At 34.9% G+C, this 19,343-nt stretch overlaps 1 protein-coding gene across 3 annotated transcripts in view; it reads left to right on the forward strand.

Moving 5' to 3' along the window:
• The window catches only part of cacna2d1 (calcium voltage-gated channel auxiliary subunit alpha2delta 1), a 119,437-nt gene that overhangs the window by 64,045 nt on the left and 36,049 nt on the right, over positions 1 to 19,343 (forward strand). For all 3 annotated transcript variants that reach the window (XM_089116335.1, XM_039650403.2, XM_089116336.1), the window contains exons 11-18: positions 2,640 to 2,798; positions 7,515 to 7,619; positions 9,254 to 9,332; positions 9,476 to 9,525; positions 9,644 to 9,727; positions 9,822 to 9,899; positions 13,628 to 13,708; positions 15,871 to 15,945. In XM_089116335.1, the coding sequence (XP_088972461.1) occupies positions 2,640 to 2,798; positions 7,515 to 7,619; positions 9,254 to 9,332; positions 9,476 to 9,525; positions 9,644 to 9,727; positions 9,822 to 9,899; positions 13,628 to 13,708; positions 15,871 to 15,945 (711 nt within the window). The remainder of the gene's footprint in view (positions 1 to 2,639; positions 2,799 to 7,514; positions 7,620 to 9,253; positions 9,333 to 9,475; positions 9,526 to 9,643; positions 9,728 to 9,821; positions 9,900 to 13,627; positions 13,709 to 15,870; positions 15,946 to 19,343) is intronic.

Here is a 19,343-nt window from a genome sequence, read left to right on the forward strand (position 1 = left end):
TTTCTCAATAGGAATTTTAGAAGAAGCACCTGAGGGAATTTAAATGCGTATCTTAAACACAACTGAAAACTTCTTTAAGTACCCTGAGCTATGGACGAGCAGCCCCCAAGAAATACAAGCCTCCTCTGGGAAGCGGCATGACACGACAGAACTAGAACACTCTCGTTTTAATCATCGAAGCCATCTACGCTATGAGTGTGTGCCGTCTGGTGTGTGTAGGGGTCTGTGTATCATCAGTTTGTCCTATTCCTCTATTTATAACCCGGCGTATGCTGAGAGCAGTGAGTCACGGGGGCCTCCGAGGAGATAATTTCAAGCGTTAATTAAATATTCAGTCAATGCTGGAACAACTAATCGAACCGTGACTTATCGGTTCATTCAACAGACACTGTGACATCCTGCTCATTCAACAGAGCACGGACACCTGATCCCACAATTACATCAATGGCTGGCGCATGTCTCCTAATGACAACTATCTTTGTCCGGCGAGAAATTCAGAGTGGGAAACTTTCCCAGGGAAAGCCTTTCAGGTTGACATGATTAAAAAAAACGAAGAACTGGATCATTAAAAATAGAAGAAAACATTCAGCACTACAGTAAACACGGGAGGCTTCAAGGTGTGTTCTGCTTGCATATGCCACACAGGAAGTGCACCATGTGCTTTTTCATGTCCCCGGGGAGAGCTGGAGTTATACAGTAGTAATCATTTTAATTTTTGCGTGAGCTTGCACATACCTCCTCCTCATTAGCTGTAATGGTGCTGTAATTGACTCACACCTGTTAATCATTCTGACTTTTCCTATTGTTGAGGATAGAGGAGCTGTGTCTGGAAAAGGTACAAATTGGTTTCCAATTAAGCATCATAGGAACCTTATTTTTGTTGTGAATTGCTATCAACTGTTATTTAAATTAAAAGTAACTGAGCATACTGTACATTTTGAACACAATGTCTGCTCTTCTCCTTTTGATTGTGTTTTTGGCCTAACACCCCTAGAGCTCTTCAGCTTCATGAATATATCCATCAATTGAAATTAAACAGTGTCGTGATTTTTACATAATCTTTAGAATTGATATTCAATAAATTGTAAATAAATTGTAGTATAAAACTAAATTTAAACATTTAAAAACTAAAAGTTATGTATATATTTTAATTATTAATGTTTAATTTAATTATTATAATTTAATTAATAATTTTTTCGCTCTCACCAACAAGTTATACTGTGTATATATATATATATATATATATATATATATATATATATATATATATATGAAGAGTTCAGATGCAAAAGCCTCTAAATGCCATTTGAAATTTTCTTCTTTAATAATGATTTTTGTCAAACTTGTATATTTAAGTTCAGTAATTTCACTTAAATAACAATTAATCGGTAATTATCATTACCATTTAAGTGAAATCACTGAACTTAAATATACAAGCTTGATGAAAATGATCATTCTAGAAGAAAATTTCAAATGGCACTTAGAGGCTTTTGCATCTGAACTCTTCATATATATATATATATATATATATATATATTAAATAAAATAATAAAAAATAAAAATGGCATAACAGGCTTGCAACCATATATATATATATATATATATATATATATATATATGAAGAGTTCAGATGCAAAAGCCTCTAAATGCCATTTGAAAATTTTTTCTTTAATGATGATTTTTATCAAACTTGTATATTTAAGTTCAGTAATTTCACTTAAATGGCAATGACAATTACCTATTAATTGTTATTTAAGTGAAATTACTGAACTTAAATATACAAGTTTGATAAAAATCATCATTAAAGATGAAAATTTCAAATGGCATTTAGAGGCTTTTGCATCTGAACTCTTCATATATATATATATATATATATATATATATATATATATATATATATATTAAATAAAATAATAGAAAATAAAATTGGCATAACGGGCTTGCAACCACATATAGTATATACAGTATATTGTAATCCATGTAAAAACATGGGGCATAAAAATGCTAAATATGTACTGAATATGGATTGCATTTTCATGCCCCTCGGTTTTTACATGGATTGCAAACCTCATATAAAGTGAACAAAAAGTACAACTGCTCATATAATATTTAGTTTCACACCCTGAGGTTGAAACCATAAAAAGTATCTTCTTTTTTTTTTTTACGATTTGTACTCTATTTGAGAATAATTAGAGTCTGTTGTATTCCATATACTATTTATCCTTCTTTTCCCCCTGTGTTTATTCTCCCCCTTTTCCCCTCTTTCCTTCCCCCAAGTCTCTTTTCTTGTTCACAATCTCTCCTCACACACGCTCCTGCTTTGAAGTAACAGGTTCACAGAGGTCAGCCGCAATAAGTGACAGAACACAGCGAGCCCTACCTGAACAGAAAATTAGAAACTTGTAAGGGTATCCAGCTTGTCAGCTCAAATTATTTTCATCACTGACTGTACCAAACACATGCGCACACTCACAAACACCTCCAGTTTCTGACCCCAGTATATAGACCTCCTAAGTCTCACAAACTTTTTTGTGATTCTGAAAAGTCTTGTTGTGAATTAACAATGAGAAGACCAATGATTTTTTCACTTCCTTACCCTACCTCTCTATCTCTCACACCCTCTCTCTATTCTTTTCCAGTTCAACACAAAAGTGAACAACACAGCATGTTTCGACCACCTGGTTCAAGCTAACGTTCGCAATAAGAAGATCTTGAAAGATGCAGTACAGAACATTACAGCCAAGGGCATTACCAACTATACCAAAGGATTTGAATTTGCATTCAATCAGCTTTCAAATGTGAGTTTTTTTGGGGTTTTTTTACATTTAAGAAATCTATCTATGAATTGAAAAAAATGTAACATATGACACTTCAGTCTCAGTCAGTGGTTGGGTTGGGTATCGTTTGAATTTGAACGATTCTGATTCTGATTCCGATTCCTTGTTTCGATTCCGGTTCCTAACGATTCTCGATTCCGATTCTTTTAAGAGGCAGGGTCAAAAAAGTTTAGCTAACCTTGCTAACCAACGGCCTTTCTAAAGGAAATACTCCTTCTGTAAAAATACTCCTTTTGTCACAAATTTTGCATTTTGCCGAGATTTCGTTATTTTTTAGAAAAGTGAAGCCACACTTTGGATCGCCGACGTACTCATGTTCGACTCGCGCGGTTATGCCAACACTTCCGGTAGACGCTTCTTCGTTGGTGTTGTTCAGCGGTTTCTTCTTCCGCTCGACGGACTGTGAATATCGAAACTAGGAATCGAAATTTTTACTTTTGAACGATTCCGGGAAAAACGAAAAGTTAGTCCCGGTTCCAATCGATAATCGATTCTCGATACCCAACCCTAGTCAGTGGTAAACAGGCTTAAAATCTACACTTTGTGTGATAACTCTTCACATCGGCTGAAAAGTGTCTATAATAAGATATCACTCTGCACCCTCCCTTTATGGTGTTCAAATAATAGTTTGATACAATCTGTGTATCATTTGTTCAGTTGTTTTTTTGATTAAATATTGAAAGTATAAAAATAGACAAATAAGAAAACAGTTCCTTTTTTAAAAAAGAAAAAAAGAAAAACAAGAATTCAGCTTGATGTTTTGTTATGTCTGAGGTAGAAAAATGAATAAACCACTTGAATATTTGATCTCTACACATGGGCGGGAATGAAATACCCCTTTCCTCTTGATTTGTGAGCGGAAGATCAAACTTTAAGCCGTCATCAGTTCTTCCTCAGTTCGCACAGCAGAATAAGAGTCCTCCGCTGCTGATGATGATGTGCGGATTTTTAACGCGTTTATTGCAACTACATTTAATCTTTTTTTCATCAAACAACCAGACTAACGAATGTCTCAACACAACCCGTACCTACCGGGGAAGAGCCTAGGCAGGGCTTTTTTTCTGTGTAGACCAGGAGTTCTCAAGTGCCAGGGGGTCCGTGAAATAATTTCTATTTTCCTATATTTTCCAGAATGTAAAGTCACATTTTGTAAAGTAATTTAGGACTATATAATGCATTTTATACTTAAAATAATCTAAATGTTGGCGTTCAAAAGTAGGCATCATGTTCAGCGCATCATGTTGTTTTCTTTATTCTATTCACTGTATTTGGTACATTTTTGGTGTGCGCCAGAATGTTCAATGAGACACGCTAAAGTAGTGCATCATGTTGTTTTCTTTATTTTTCAATGAAATTACATTTTTTTTGTAATTTTGAATGTACACAAATAAAAATCTACATTGAACTGTTTAGAATGACAGAGTATTAAACGACAAAGTATTAAGTTATTTCCCCAGCTGAGGAACAAATGCAAGTGTGGCGCCGGTGTTGTGCCAAATTCTGACCCCTGACAAATTATTACCCCCCTATAGGTTTAGGATTAGTTGTGGGGGAGGGGTTAGGATTAGGAGTGGGGTTAGGATTAGGCAATCAGGTACTGACTTCAAGAGGGGGGTAATAATTTGGCAGGGAGTCGGAATTTGGCACAACACCGGCGCATCGCACTCGCACAACATTATCTTCACTTCTCGCATTAACTTGACATTGCAGCCTGTTCAATATTATAATAAAACAGTCAACCAAACATATAAAAAGTTATTCTGCAATGTATCTTTTCTATAGGCTAAAGGCTGTGCCGGTCAGTCATAACTTGCTTTTTCCAAATTCATTTCCCTTGAAGATGCTGATTTAGCCTTTGTGTAGGCTATAGGCTGTTAGGACTCAACTGAAGTACGAAGCCTTCTTTACATGAATACATCCAAACATGACCTACATTGCAAATATGAAAATGTTGAACCGAATGAGAAATGTGCGAAGCAAACGTCGGTAGTTTCAGTTAAGACTAAAATAAATTAGTTAAGCTTGGCATTTAAAATAAGCTGAATGTTGATTGTAATAAAGGGCACAATAGGCTATTTTTATTGGCTACTGTGTATTTTTATTATATGTGACCACTTATTTTTTTTTTTATTCTTGTTGTTTTCTGAATCGCATTTATTTATTGAGATATACAGCAAGTAAAATAGCCTACATGTTATTAATAATGTTTATAATGCTAATTTTGTATTTTATTTACTGCTCTTTTACACTATTTATGGATAGGCTAATAATAAAATGCGTTTTTACAGCACCACCCACAAGCTCCTTTAGATATAAATGATAGGCTAATACATTTTAATAAAACACAAGGCCTACACCATTAAACTCAGAAGAGTACCTTGTGTATTTTAATATCTTTGTTGTTCTCTGCTCTCCGGTTGAACAACAGAGATATTAAATGATATTAAATTAGATGCGTGAATGTGAGGCCTATACGCTGATTTCACGCAGCCGCCATTATGAAATCGAAAGTGAGTCTCCGGTGGGAAGAAATCATCGTATTAAGCTAGTCAATGCATTATTCTTTCCTTGTTGTATTAATGTTTAAAATATTGAATTTACAATTAATTATACAGTGGGGCCAAAAAGTATTTAGTCAGCCACTGATTGTGCAAGTTCTCCTACTTAGAATGATGAGAGAAGTACACTTTATCTATGAGAGACAAAATAAAAAATAAAAATAAAAAATCCAGGAAATCACATTGTAGGATTTTTAAAGAATTTTTTTGTAAATTATGGTGGAAAATAAGTATTTGGTCAATAACAAAAGTTCAACTCAATACTTTGTAACAAACTTTGTTGGCTATGACAGAGGTCAAATGTTTAAGTCTTCACCAGGTTTGCACACACTGTAGCTGGTATTTAGGCCCATCGCTGGGCAACACAGACTTTCAACTCCCTTCACAAATCTTCTATGGGGTTGAGGTCTGGAGACTGGCTAGGCCACTCCAGGACCTTGAAATGGATCAACACGGATCAGTTTTCCTGTCCCCTTTGCAGAAAAACAGCCCCAAAGCATGATGTTTCCTCCCCCATGCTTCACAGTTGGTATGGTGTTCTTGGGATGCAACTCTGCATTCTTTCTCCTCCAAACACGACAAGTTGAGTTTTTACCAAAAAGTTCATTTTGGTTTCATCTGACCACATGATATTCTCCCAGTCCTCTTCTGGATCATCCATTTGCTCTCTGGCAAACTTCAGATGTGCCTGGACATGTATTGGCTTAAGCAGGGGGACACGCCTGGCACTGCAGGATTAGAGTCCCTCTCGGTGTAGTGTGTTACTTATGGTAGCCTTTGTTACTTTGGTCCCTGCTCTCTGCAGGTCATTCATCAGGTCCCTCTGTGTAGTTCTGGGATTTTTGCTCACCGTTCTCATGATTATTTTGACCCTACGGGATGAGATCTTGTGTGGAGCCCCAGATCGAGGGAGATTATCAGTGGTCTTGTATGTCTTCCATTTTCTTACAATTGCTCCCACAGTTGATTTTTTTTTCACACCAATCTGCTTGCCTATAGATTCATGCTTTCCAGCCTGGTGCAGGTCTAAAATTTTCTTCCTGGTGTCCTTCGACTCTTGGCCATAGTTGAGTTTGGAGTGTGACTGTTTGAGGATGTGGACAGGTGTCTTTTACAGATAACGGGTTCAAACAGGTGCCAATAATACAGGCAACAAGTGGAGGACAGAGCAGCTTCTTAAAGAAGAAGTAACAGGTCTGTGAGAGCCAGCAATATTGCTGGTTTGTGGGTGACCAAATACTTATTTTCCACCATAATTTACAAATAAATCATTTAAAAATCCTACATTGTGATTTCCTGGATTTTTTTTCTCTCTCATTTTTTTGAAGCTGAAGTGTACCTATGATGAAATGACAGACTTCTCTCATTATTCTAAGTAGGAGAACTTGCACAATCAGTGGCTGTCTAAATACTTTTTGACCCCTCTGTATTATTATGTTTTTTTTAACTTACTGGGCGTAGGAGACATGCTAACAGTTGTCATTTAGGACTTCCCTGCCATACCAAGCTGATGAAGTATTCACAGATTTATCTACACAGAATGAAGCCCCGTCTAGGCCCTTCCCTGTAGGTACGAGTTGTGTCGAGCCATTCATTAGTCTGGTTGTTTGATGAGAAAAAAGATTGTAGTTACAATAAACGCGTTAAGAATCCACACCTCATCATCACCAGCGGATCTCTTAATCTGCTGTGCGAACTAAGAAAGAACTGATGACACAGTTTGATCAACCCACCCACATGTAGAAATCGAATATTCAAGTGGTTTATTAATTTTTCTACCTCAGAACGATAACAAAACATCAAGCTGAATTCTTGCTTTTCGTTTTTGCTTGTTTGCAAGCAAAAACGGAAAAAAAAAAACCTGTTTGCTTACTGTTTGCAAAAAAAAACTGTTTGTTTATTTTTTCTACTTTCAATATTAAATCAATATTAAATCAAATTCAAAAAAAAAAAAAAAAAAACAACTGAACAAATGATCATGCACGGATTTGTACATTTACATATTATCCTTGGTGGATTTAGTCATAAATGGATTTTTGTAGTAGGCTATAGTTTTGTTGTGTTCTGCTGACCTCTGCTGTTTATTCTATGTAACTGCATATGAATGTGCTCATTTCAGCCAAACATCAGCAGAGCAAACTGCAACAAGATTATAATGTTGTTTACTGACGGAGGTGAGGAGAGAGCTGAAGACGTCTTCAGCAGATACAATATTGACAAAAAGGTGCGTATGAAGGTCACCATCAGTCTACATCTATCTATCTATCTATCTATCTATCTATCTATCTATCTATCTATCTATCTATCTATCTATCTATCTATCTATCTATCTATCTATCTATCTATCTATCTATCGATTGATCTATCGATTGATCTATCGATTGATCTATCTATCGATCTATCTATCGATCTATCGATCGATCTTTGGGGTGACATTTTTACTTTAGGAAAATTAAGAACACATTTATGGAGCACCAAACCTGCAGAATGAATGAATGACTGAATAAACAAACAAACAAACAAATAAATAAATGAATAAATGAATAAATAAATAAACGTTCACTCTTTCCCCGGATTTCCGTGTTTTCACTGTTATACGGCAAGGGGGCGCTATCACGCATCTTCTGAAAGAGTAAAATAACCTTTTTTTTTACAGTGTATGAAAATAACACAATTTTCAATATTAAACTGCATATAAATCAAAACTGCAGAATGTTATCAAATGAAATGTCGACCCAGGACGAGGTATAGGACTGTGCAACCTTATCAAAATATTCTGGTGAAACTTGGGAAAATTATATTTAAAAACAATGCTGGCGCTGACTGGCAACTTTTTCAAAAACGCTGTCTAGGAAAGAGGTGATTACCTTTTTCTTATTTTTTTTTTCCTGTTTTTCTTTTCATTTATTTTTTTACATTTATTTGTGTTCTTTTTGATTTTTATTTATTTATTCTTTCATGTAATTATATTTTAATATTTAATTAATTTTTTACTTATTTTTATATTGATTTATGCATTCATATATGTTTATATTTGTTTTATATTATTTTCCAGATTTCTTTATTTGTGCTTTTTTTTATTTTCCCATGTGTAACATGTAAATCAGGAAGGCATGTGTAGATCAACTGGTTGAGCACAAAAACATTAAAGAATAAATAAATACAAGTAAAAAAAAAAGTATATATATATATATATATATATATATATATATATATATATATATACAGAAAACAATACATGATGAAAGAAAAGTAATAAAAAAAATAAAGTCAGTATTACAAAAATGTAGTTATATTTGTTTTATCCATTATTTATTTTCCTAGTATTAAATTGATTGATTTTAACTTTTGCGGGTTTGGTTCTCATTACACATTCTCCTCACATTCTCGTAATGTCTATACACCTTTCCAAGTGTATAATAATACACTGATTTGATTGAAATCATAAAAAAAACTGCGATGGTGTGCAAATTATTTTTACATTTAGATGTTATAATTCTAAAACATACACTCTAAAAAATGCTGGGTTGTTTCACCCCAAATTTGGGTCAAATATGGACAAACCCAAATGTTGGGTTAAAAATGCAATTGAAAAAATTACAGTTGAAAGTGAAAGTTGAAGTTGGGTTAAAATGTTAAATTACATTTTTAACCCAACATTTGGGTTTGTCCATATTTGACCCAACCATTTTGAAACAACCCAGCATTTTTTACAGTGTATTTATATAAACGTGTTGTATATGGATTCATTAAATTTCCTTAAACATGCCTAATCTATCTATCTATTACTTATTTATTTAAATAAGACTTATTCATGATGGTTACAGTGAAGTTTTATACAATGCTGTTTGATTGCAGGTGCGAGTGTTCACGTTCTCTGTTGGTCAACACAACTATGACACAGGGCCAATAAAGTGGATGGCCTGTGCTAACAAAGGTAAGTGTTGCTTTGCTCAGTCTATGTTTGCCCCCTAGTGGCTAAAGTACAAATATAATTTTCATATCTCATAGCCTCTTTACCAGACTCAGCATTTGATTGCAAAATAAAAAAACAATAAATTACACCACTATGTTTTCTAGGATATTTCTATGAAATCCCTTCCATTGGAGCCATCCGTATAAATACGCAGGTTTGTATGACACCAAAGCTTTTCTAATGTGATTTTGATAGTTTCTCTTGTTTAGGAGTATGTGAAGGTCCAAGGATGACCCGCATTTAATTGCTTTGTGTTGTTTACTGTTGCTTAGGAATATCTAGATGTTTTGAGTAGGCCGATGGTCCTTGCAGATGCTAAACAAGTGCAGTGGACCAATGTTTACCTGGACGCTCTGGTACAACCTTTTTTTCAATAAACGTCATACAAACCATTTAAAAAAAAAAAATGTATACGCTTAATTGTTTTCTGTGTTCTCTTCATGACCTCAGGAGTTGGGCCTAGTCATCACAGGTACACTACCTGTGTTCAACAAGACCAAATCCAGGGTAGGAGAATCTCAGAACCAGGTCAGTCGTTTATCTGGATTTTCCAGCTGATTTTCCTAGTAAAATAGTTTGGAAACAATCACAAATTCTTTATTGATACTGCCTTTTATAATTTAGGGTAACCAAACTGATGTAAAATCTGTAATACATCAGTTATATAAATTATAGATAGGCCTATGCATTAAATATAGTGCACTACCACTTCTACCACCACTACCACTTGCACTTAATTCTCGCTCTCTTTTTTTTAAAAATCACCTCTGCTTTCCAAGACTAAATTTATTTGATAAAAATGCATTTTACCATGTTTTAAAATTCATTCATTCATCGTTACTCAGTCTTCTGTCACATTATCCTTCATTAAAATATGCTAATCTGTGAAAATATTTAAGTATTGCCAATGCAGTAAATTGTCATGCTGCTTAATATTTTTGTGGAAGCCATGTTACGTTTTTAGCAGGATTCTTTGAATTCTTTCATTTCTTAAAAAAAAAAAAAAAAAATCCTACTGAACCTAAACCTGAATGGTATAGTGTAGGCTACTTGGGCAGTTTGCATATATAAGCAGTATTCAAATGGTTCCATCTGGGCCACGGCACATTTGACCGTTTTTACAGATTAAAGCGAGCAGTGCGTCAAAACAACGGTGCTGTACACCACACATGTGCTCAGGGGGTCGATTACAGTAATAATCTTCCAGCACTACATCCTCGAATATTTTTGTCCAGTGCCAAACGCGCTTCATTCAAGCCCTTTCCGCTCTGTGCGCATTTCTTCTCTCTCTCTCGCTAGTAGACGTAAAGTGCCATATTAAGAGCTGCAGATGATGTCGTGGTTATTTTAACAATAGTAGCAGAAACACAAGAATGCAAAAAAAGAGAAAGCCATAAATACAATTATTTTTATCTCTCATATAGATGCCTCTGACCGTTTAAGCCTTTAGACTTTTTTTCCATACATTTAGCATTATTAATAAGCATATTAAGAGCATTTCATAATAAACAATGTTATAATTTGGAATATTATTTAGAGATGGCAAGGGGAGACTTTAAAATGACTAGTTTACTCTGTTTTGTGCTCATGATGAGAGGTTATTAGATTATTTACGTTTTCTGTTTTTAGTAGTTTATACTCAGTAGTTTATAAAAATACATTTCTTAAGAGGTAAAACCTGCTTGTTTTATCAGTCCCAAGGCCAACTATGTTTCATACAGGTAGGCCAGGTACAGTATGTGTCACGGGGTATGGTGGTGGAGTGCAGGCAGAAGGAACAGGAGGAATCCAGGTTAACACGAAGATACTAATTTATTACTAAATACAGGCAGGAAGACAGGGTTTCACCGAGTAACATTCAACGTAAGAACAACATCGACCGACCAAGACAGACTGAATGAGATGGAACTAAATACACAGAAGAATCAAACATAATGGAGTGGAAACAGGTGAAACAGATGATCAAAACGAGGAACAGGTGGCTGATGAGCGAGTGAGTTCAGGAGAGCAGACAAAAGGATCCTGGGAAGTGTAGTGCTGATGACAAAGACAGACTGGTGCAGACGACAGGCTGTGACTGTATGATAATAATAATACCAAAAAAAAAAAAAAAAAAAACACTGCTATAGCTCTTGGGGCCCAGTATTCTCATCTTTAATGACTATTTTGAGTGTGTAGGTTTTTTATTTTCTTTTCCAAAGTACTACGGTTGCCTCTGGCAATTAATAAATTAATTTATTCCATCTTTGGAAATACAGAGACAGATCTCTGGTACACATGAATGTACCTCAAAATGTATTTTTTAAAATGTATTTATTTAAATAATAAATGTAAAATGTTTTGTAAATTATAAATGTAAAAGGTTTGCATATCGTCTTACAAAGTGGTCAATATAGAAAAAAAATGGTGTATACATGAAGAGTTCAGATCCAAAAGCCTCTAAATGCCATTTGACATTTTCTTCTTTAATGATGATTTTTATCAAACTTGTATATTTAAGTTCATACAAGTTTGATAAAAAATCATCATTAAAGAAGAAAATTTCAAATGGCATTTAGAGGCTTTTGCATCTGAACTTTTCACATATATTTTTATATATACACAGGTTTCTAACTGAACGAACAATTTCAACATTTCTGATTGTGCCCTACAAGTCAGAAGCAGGAATATAACATTCGAATGAACACAGAACAGAACACCAGATGTGTCATTAACAAACCCAATTCTCTATTAATAGCTCGATGGTTGGAACAAACTTCTATTTTTGTCACATTTAATGGGGATAAAGCTACTACTGACGCAAACGTGTAAACTTCATTATCTCTTGAATGTATTAACCATGCGGACAGTGACCTTCTTAGGAACACGACGATAGTAACAGATATGGAAAATAAATATAATAGAGTATCTTATCCTACACTTTCCCAGTTGGAGGTCAAAGGATCGGTACGTTTTCTAGTAAACCGCTTGACCCTCTGAAAGTTGCCATTACTTTCCGCTCACTGACTGCGTCACTGGATTCTTTGAGTTTAATATTTAGTTTCTGGTGGATGACGAGAAGCCATTTAGATGTGACACTTTTTAACTTTGCAATCTTTCATAGTGGTTATTTTTGCCAAGTTAAAAAGGTTTGAATGTTGTTGTTCTACTAACTCTTATTAATTTGCAACTATATGTCAACTAACTCTAATTAGAGTAGTAGTATACTGTAGGTTAGGGTTAGTAGAATAAGTTGACTGCTACTTGATTTGTTTCTTGTAGTCCGTAAAATGTCTGTTAGAGGTCCATCAAAATAAAGTGTTAGCAGATATTAAGCATCTACTAATACTATAGCGTCTACTAATACTCTGTTTAGAGTTAGTTGACATGTAGTTGCAAAGTTACTTATAGTTAGTAGGGCTGAGTATTGACACAAATTTCACAATTCGATTCGATTTCGATTCACAAGCTTGCAATTCGATTTCGATTCTGATTCGATTCAATATTGATTATTTTGGATATCAGTTATAATAAATGGCAAATTTTCTCAAGGAAATCAAATCTCTTAACTAATGCTGTAAACTATGGGAGTCTAGGTGTAGCCTACTATGCTTCATTAGCCTATATGAAGGTAATAATTAACTGTTTTGTAGCTATACAAACACTTAAATTACACTTTTAATTATTTTTATAATAAGAAGATTATATGAAATATAAACATTTAAATGGTGGCTGTCATAAAAACTTGCCAGATTTATTCAAATATGCATTAAATATTGAAGAACATTAAGATTATAATGCAAATGTAATATAGTTTATATATTTAGCAAAATGCTCCTCTCTAGGGTTATTTTTTCTAGCTGACTAACGAGTTTATGTGGGTTTTCTGAGGTAAATATAACGATAACGATCATTTATGTTTTTGAATTTCTAAAGAAAATGGACATAATTTGAAATTTAAGACTTTGTTTCATATCAGTAGTAACAAAGCACAAAGATTAATGCGATTTTTTTGGATGCGCGCAGCCGCGATACAATGTCCCATTCATTCAAATGAAACAGGATGACTAATCGATTCTTGAGATTTAAGAATCGATATCGGTTCGTAAAAATGAGAATCGATTAATATCGAGAAATCGATATTTATTACCCAGCCCTAATAGTTAGTAGAATGTCTAAAGAGGACTATCGAAATAAAGTGTTACCCATATGTGTTTGTAAATGTCTCTCCGTCACTTGTCAGAGTGGAAACTTAGTGTTTTTGGTTTCTCTTTTAGCATCAGAACCAGTTGATTTTAGGAGTGATGGGGGTGGATGTGTCTCTCGATGATATCAAAAGATTGACGCCTCGCTTCACAGTGAGTACCCAAAACAAAAATGATTTCAATCTGGTTGTTGTTCCAGTCTCATAAAAAGACTAAAAAGGGACCTATTTAAAGGGTTCATTTTTTTTTTACCTCCTTTAATGACTGTGCCGACTGAATGCTTTTCTAATAATAGCACATTTATATTAATTAAATTATTTAAATATATACTGATGAGAATACTAAACCATAATGGGTCTTTAATATATACAGTAGGCGTAATATAGCCTATTCTGTGGTCAAGCACACGCATAAAGCTTACCGCAAAGCGCCAGCAAAATTAATGACCATTATGAATGTGTCGGGGGAAAATTGCAAGGAGAAATGTGAATTATTTATTAGTAAACCAGTATTTTAGGAGTCGGTATCGTCTGCCAATATGAGGATGATGCTGACTCGCCATCGCGGCTGTGTAGTGGACAACACCTACTGTATAGAGAGAAATGCAACTTTCATATGGATTACATAAGCAGAGAGTATTTCTTTTCAATTTGAATCGGTTTGTTTAAAAGTAGACGTTTCAAGCTTTCTACAGACGTATTACTCATGCATGGTTGGCAAGATGCCTATACGCGGAGTTTCGGTTAATTTTTGTAATGCGCTCCACGGAGACGGCAGAAAGCAAAGTGCATCCTGTTTGTTTTCTTAATTTTACAAAAGCACAATTTGATGTTAATGTGACCCAAATACCCAAATAAAAGTACACTTTTGAGTTATGCATTCTTCTTACCTGTATGACCAATATGACTGGGTATTTTTAAGTTCCCTTTCGTCCTGTACTCAGGGAACGAGACGTTGTTTCCGCTGTTGTTTGGAAAAAAATGCAACTGATCGCACCACACTAAATATGCGCCTAATAATAGCAAAGATTTATCTAGGTTAACGTAAAAGTGAGCGGCCAAGAAAGGTTTTGAGGTCGATGGTTGATATGCAAACATTTGCATTTCCTGTCCGACATACTTGCATACATAAATAATTATGACTCAAGACAACAATAGGACCAAAAAACTGCCTACTTCCATGTCCACTACTGTTCAAAAGTTTATAGTATTTTTTTTTTTTTTTCAGGAAGGACACATTCAATTAGTCAAAGGTGTGTGACTGTTTCCAATATTGTTAATAAAAAGAAATTTTACTTCAGCAGCAAATCAGCATATTAAAATGACATTAAGTGACACTGAAGACTGGAGTAATAATGCTGAAAAGTCAGCTTTGCCATTACAGGAATAAATTGCATTTTAAAATAAATTCAAATAAAAAATCATATTTTTACAATATGATTGTTTTTATGGTATTTTTAATCAAATATATATTATAGTCTTCTACACATTTAATAATCTTACCAGCTGCAACATTTTTAACAGTAGGCTAGTGTAGAATAAAATATAAAGTGTCAAATGTGTCGCACCAGTTTGACGTCAAGAATTGTGTGAGAATTGTATGGCTTCAAAATACTTGGAATATAGTACATAAATCACACACACTAATTTTATGAGGCTTTTATGATACCTTTTTTCTAGGATTTGGTGTTTGACAGCCCTATTCACTTTCATTGCATGGGGGAAAAAAAAAAAAACCTTTTGAAAAAAGAAAATCTGGTTTTGGGACGGCGTGAGGGCGACGAACGGCGACGAGTTTTAATTTAGGGTGAACTGTTCCTTGAACACGAAATAATTCGATTTATAAGGGAACAAAGTGAAACTCATGTGTTAGATGTTTTCTTTGCAGACTCTTTGAGTCGCTGTAATAAGAAAACACGGCATGCATAAGATAAATGTGCTATTGTTCTGCGGTCTGCCGTCTTGCGGTTTCGCCTCCTTACAGTAAGATCGCTCTTAAGAGGACGTAAGCCCTTGTACATTACATCTGTTTGTACTTACATTTGATTTGTAAATGGTTGTGATTTTCTGTTAAGCTCAGAGGAATGTTTCCAGATGAACCGACACATTTGATTAACGCTAAGTGCTCAGGGGTGATTGACAGTTCGGGTCGGCGCTCTCAGGGGATATTAGACGGTACCCCGCTAGTGAGGGATTAACCACCGCATCTCTGAGGAACCAGGTCCATTTGGTCTAAGCAGGGATTTTGGTTTGATGGTGGTCTTCTTATTCGATGTGTCCTCACTATTCTGCTTTTTTCTGTTTTGTTTATTTCAGATTGGTCCTAATGGATATTATTTCGCAATCGACCCTAACGGTTACGTGCTGCTCCATCCAAACCTGCAACCAAAGGTACCGAAGCAGTTTCTCCACCCAAATACCTCAAATATGACATCACAGCACATTTATGACAGATGAAGGGGTTTTAAGGTTGCTTGTGGTGGAGAACCCATGACATGCATGTCTTAAAATGTTAAAATGTTTCCTGCTTGTTTGACATCTATTTGACAACGCCTGTAATTCTTGTATCTCTTATATTGAATATATATATATATATATATATATATATATATATATATATATATATATATGTATATATATATATATCTCATTCTCACCTCTTAAACCATGTGTTCATGTGCGCATTCATATCAAGAATAACCAAAGTTTGAAGATTACGCCAATTTGAAATGTCAAACTGAGTATTACTATTCTGAATATTCTCCTTCCCAATATAGATGCTATATTAGAAATGATATGGATGCTAAATTATATATAGTGTCTACTGGTGGCCTTTTTTTAATATGTATCTTCAACTAAATGCTGTTCCTTTGAACTTTCTATTTCTCAAAGATTCCTGGAAAGAGAGAGAAAAAAAATCACTGTTTCCACAAAAATAATGAGCAACACAAATGTTTGACATTGTTGATAATAAGTTTCTTGAGCACCAAAGCAGCATATTAGTATCAATGTGACTATGAATCCTGGAGTAATGATGCTGAAAATTCAGCTTTGCCGTCACAGGAATAAAATACATTTTAATTTTTTATTTTGTAAATTGTAACGATTTCACTAAATAATAATGATTGGACCTTGCTATATCAGCAGCCAATGAGCTTGCTGCCCAACTTTCAAATACTTGGCCAGCGTCTGTGTAAAAGTTTGCAGTGCCCGTTCAGAAACCATCCACCTTCCCCAGCTCCACCTGTATAGATCTGCTACAGGCAGTGCCGGCGCTATGGGGGGGCATTAGGGGGCAATGCCCCCCCAAATGTATTTTGTGCCCCCCCAAATTGAATTATGATATAATTTACAAAATAATACCAGTTTAATTTAATTCACATTTCAGTGAGAAATAGTACAAATATATGTCTACAAACGGCTCATTAGCTGAAAATACAATAAAGCCAACATAAAAACCAGTGTGACGCTGTGAGGAAACCCCCCTGCCGCCCCCCCAATCACGCACGTTAATACTTGAATGAAATGATTTTCAGTTGGCGCGACCGCGCGAGCTTCCTGCATTCAAAACAAAGTAAACAGATGAAAACTCTCCAAAAATAGAAATTAGAAAATGGTTCAATACCACAGTTTCTCCTTACACATCGATTACCCCATACAGCAAGACAACGACAGCCCGGCTTTGGTATTTGGTGCTTCTACCGTGCAGTGTTGTAGTCGAGACCAAAGACAGTCGAGTCCGAGTCGTAAGTGTAGCTATTTATCTAACTGGCATGTACTGTAATGTTCACTATGTGTTGTCACGTGATGAAACTAATAGTTTAGTTGGCCTAGTTTTTGCGCTGCCCATTGTCCTGAAATGTCACTCACCCCCGCCGTGGAGAAACAGGTGTTTAAGCCTATATTTTCTTGTAAATGGAAATTGTAGAATAATATCTGTGTATGTTGTGGGTGTTTTTTATTTGTTAAAGGTGTTAAAGGTTTTATTTGATAAAGGTAACTACATGATGCTTTTTTAAGGCTACGAATGTAAATGCTTATGTTAGAACATAGCAGAATAAAGATGAGTAACTTAGCTTTTTTTTTTCTCACTTCCGCCATTGAGATAGCATATAAACGGCTATTCTGTCAGTGAGAGACTGTGTACATGTTCGTTAGCTTTGCTATTATAAAGCTGTGGTCAGAGTCGGTCTTGCAATTTTTTTTTTGTATAGGCCTATTTAACCCTTGATTAAATTTCTTAAGAGTCGCTCGTCTTGCAACCATGTGTAATGTTTTATGTGTTTATTGTGTGGGTTGCATTACTTCATGTTAATAGCTAACAGAAAAGGAAGTAGCAATAATAAATATAGGATATCTAATATCGGAAAAAAGTCCCCATACCTACCTAGTGCCCACCCATTGAAAATAAATGCCCCCCTGCTAAAAGCGGTCTGAAGCCGACTCTGGCTACAGGTAATTCATGTACGCTATATTGTACAGCAGAAGCATGTCTTACTTGCTCACAGCAAGTAAGCAGCAATGACATCAGCAGCAGTGTAGTATAGCAGATCTATTTCTCTAAGACCAAACATATTAACATACCATGCCAAACCCTTCGAGAGTTATCATGACAGAACTGTTTTACAGTTTTTATTTTTGATCAAATGCTGCTTTGATGAGTATAATATACTTAAATGTCTTAAAGACTCAAACTTTTAAACTATAGTGTATTCTAGAGCTGTGCAAATCTTATAAGATATTAATATAAAGCATTTTTTTCTCAATATTGCATTGATGCTTGAAGTCATTTTATCAGTATTTTTATTTAATTTATCTCCTACAGTTCCAGTCAATTTTGGTAAATCAGAATTAAGATATATTAAGGTAATAATTATGTAATGCAAAACCATAATTGTTAAATAAAATGTCTTAATTATACTTTTAAAAATAATAATTATGACAAAAAGTCAGGATACAATTGTACACTTTTGCCACTTTTACAGATATGTTGTAATATTTGTCATATTTATTTGTGTTATTTAATGAATGTACAGTAGGTCCGTACACTCTAAAAAATGCTGGGTTGTTTTAACCCAATTTTGGGTAAAATAGGGACAAACCCAGCCGTTGGGTTAAAAATGTAATCTAAAAGTGTAACCCAATGGCTGGGTTTGTCCATATTTTACCCAAAATTGGGTTAAAACAACCCAGCATTTTTTAGAGTGTATAGGTGATGCATCATGATGCATTGAATTATGTGTCCAGCCCTAATATTATCCCTTCGTTTTTCATCAATTCATTCGTTTGTATACTTAAAAAAAAACATATTACATTTGTCTCTCTTATGAAACAAACAGGAAGATCAAGCAGCTGCGAGTGATTCAGCTCATATCATTATTGACAAGTGTGAATGACCTCATATGTAAAGTTATCGATTTAGAATGTATGAACATGAATTTGTGGTGTGTAAACAGGTGCTCATAGCTTTTCCTTTGGATCGCAGCATGCAGACCCTTACCTTGAAATCGCCCAAAGTAATGCACATGCTTCTGGCAGCGAACCTGCATATATGTTTCTTAATGCAACTCGACTACAGTTTTTACATATCAGTCTATTTGCAGGTCCCTTTGATTCTGGTATCCCTCCACACACATGGGGCGGTCTGTATTTCATCTTTTAAGAATGTTAAGGAAAAAAGGAGATCACATGTGTCCGTTCAGGGTCATAGTTTATTCTCAGTCTGATGGTAAAAGCACCGTCTATCACCTAGTCTCAGACAACCCTAGCCCACCATGACACCCTCGCAA

This window comes from Pimephales promelas, chromosome 10, assembly GCF_988280905.1.
Source record: "Pimephales promelas chromosome 10, fPimPro1.hap1.1, whole genome shotgun sequence".
In the NCBI taxonomy this organism is placed as follows: domain Eukaryota; kingdom Metazoa; phylum Chordata; class Actinopteri; order Cypriniformes; family Leuciscidae; genus Pimephales; species Pimephales promelas.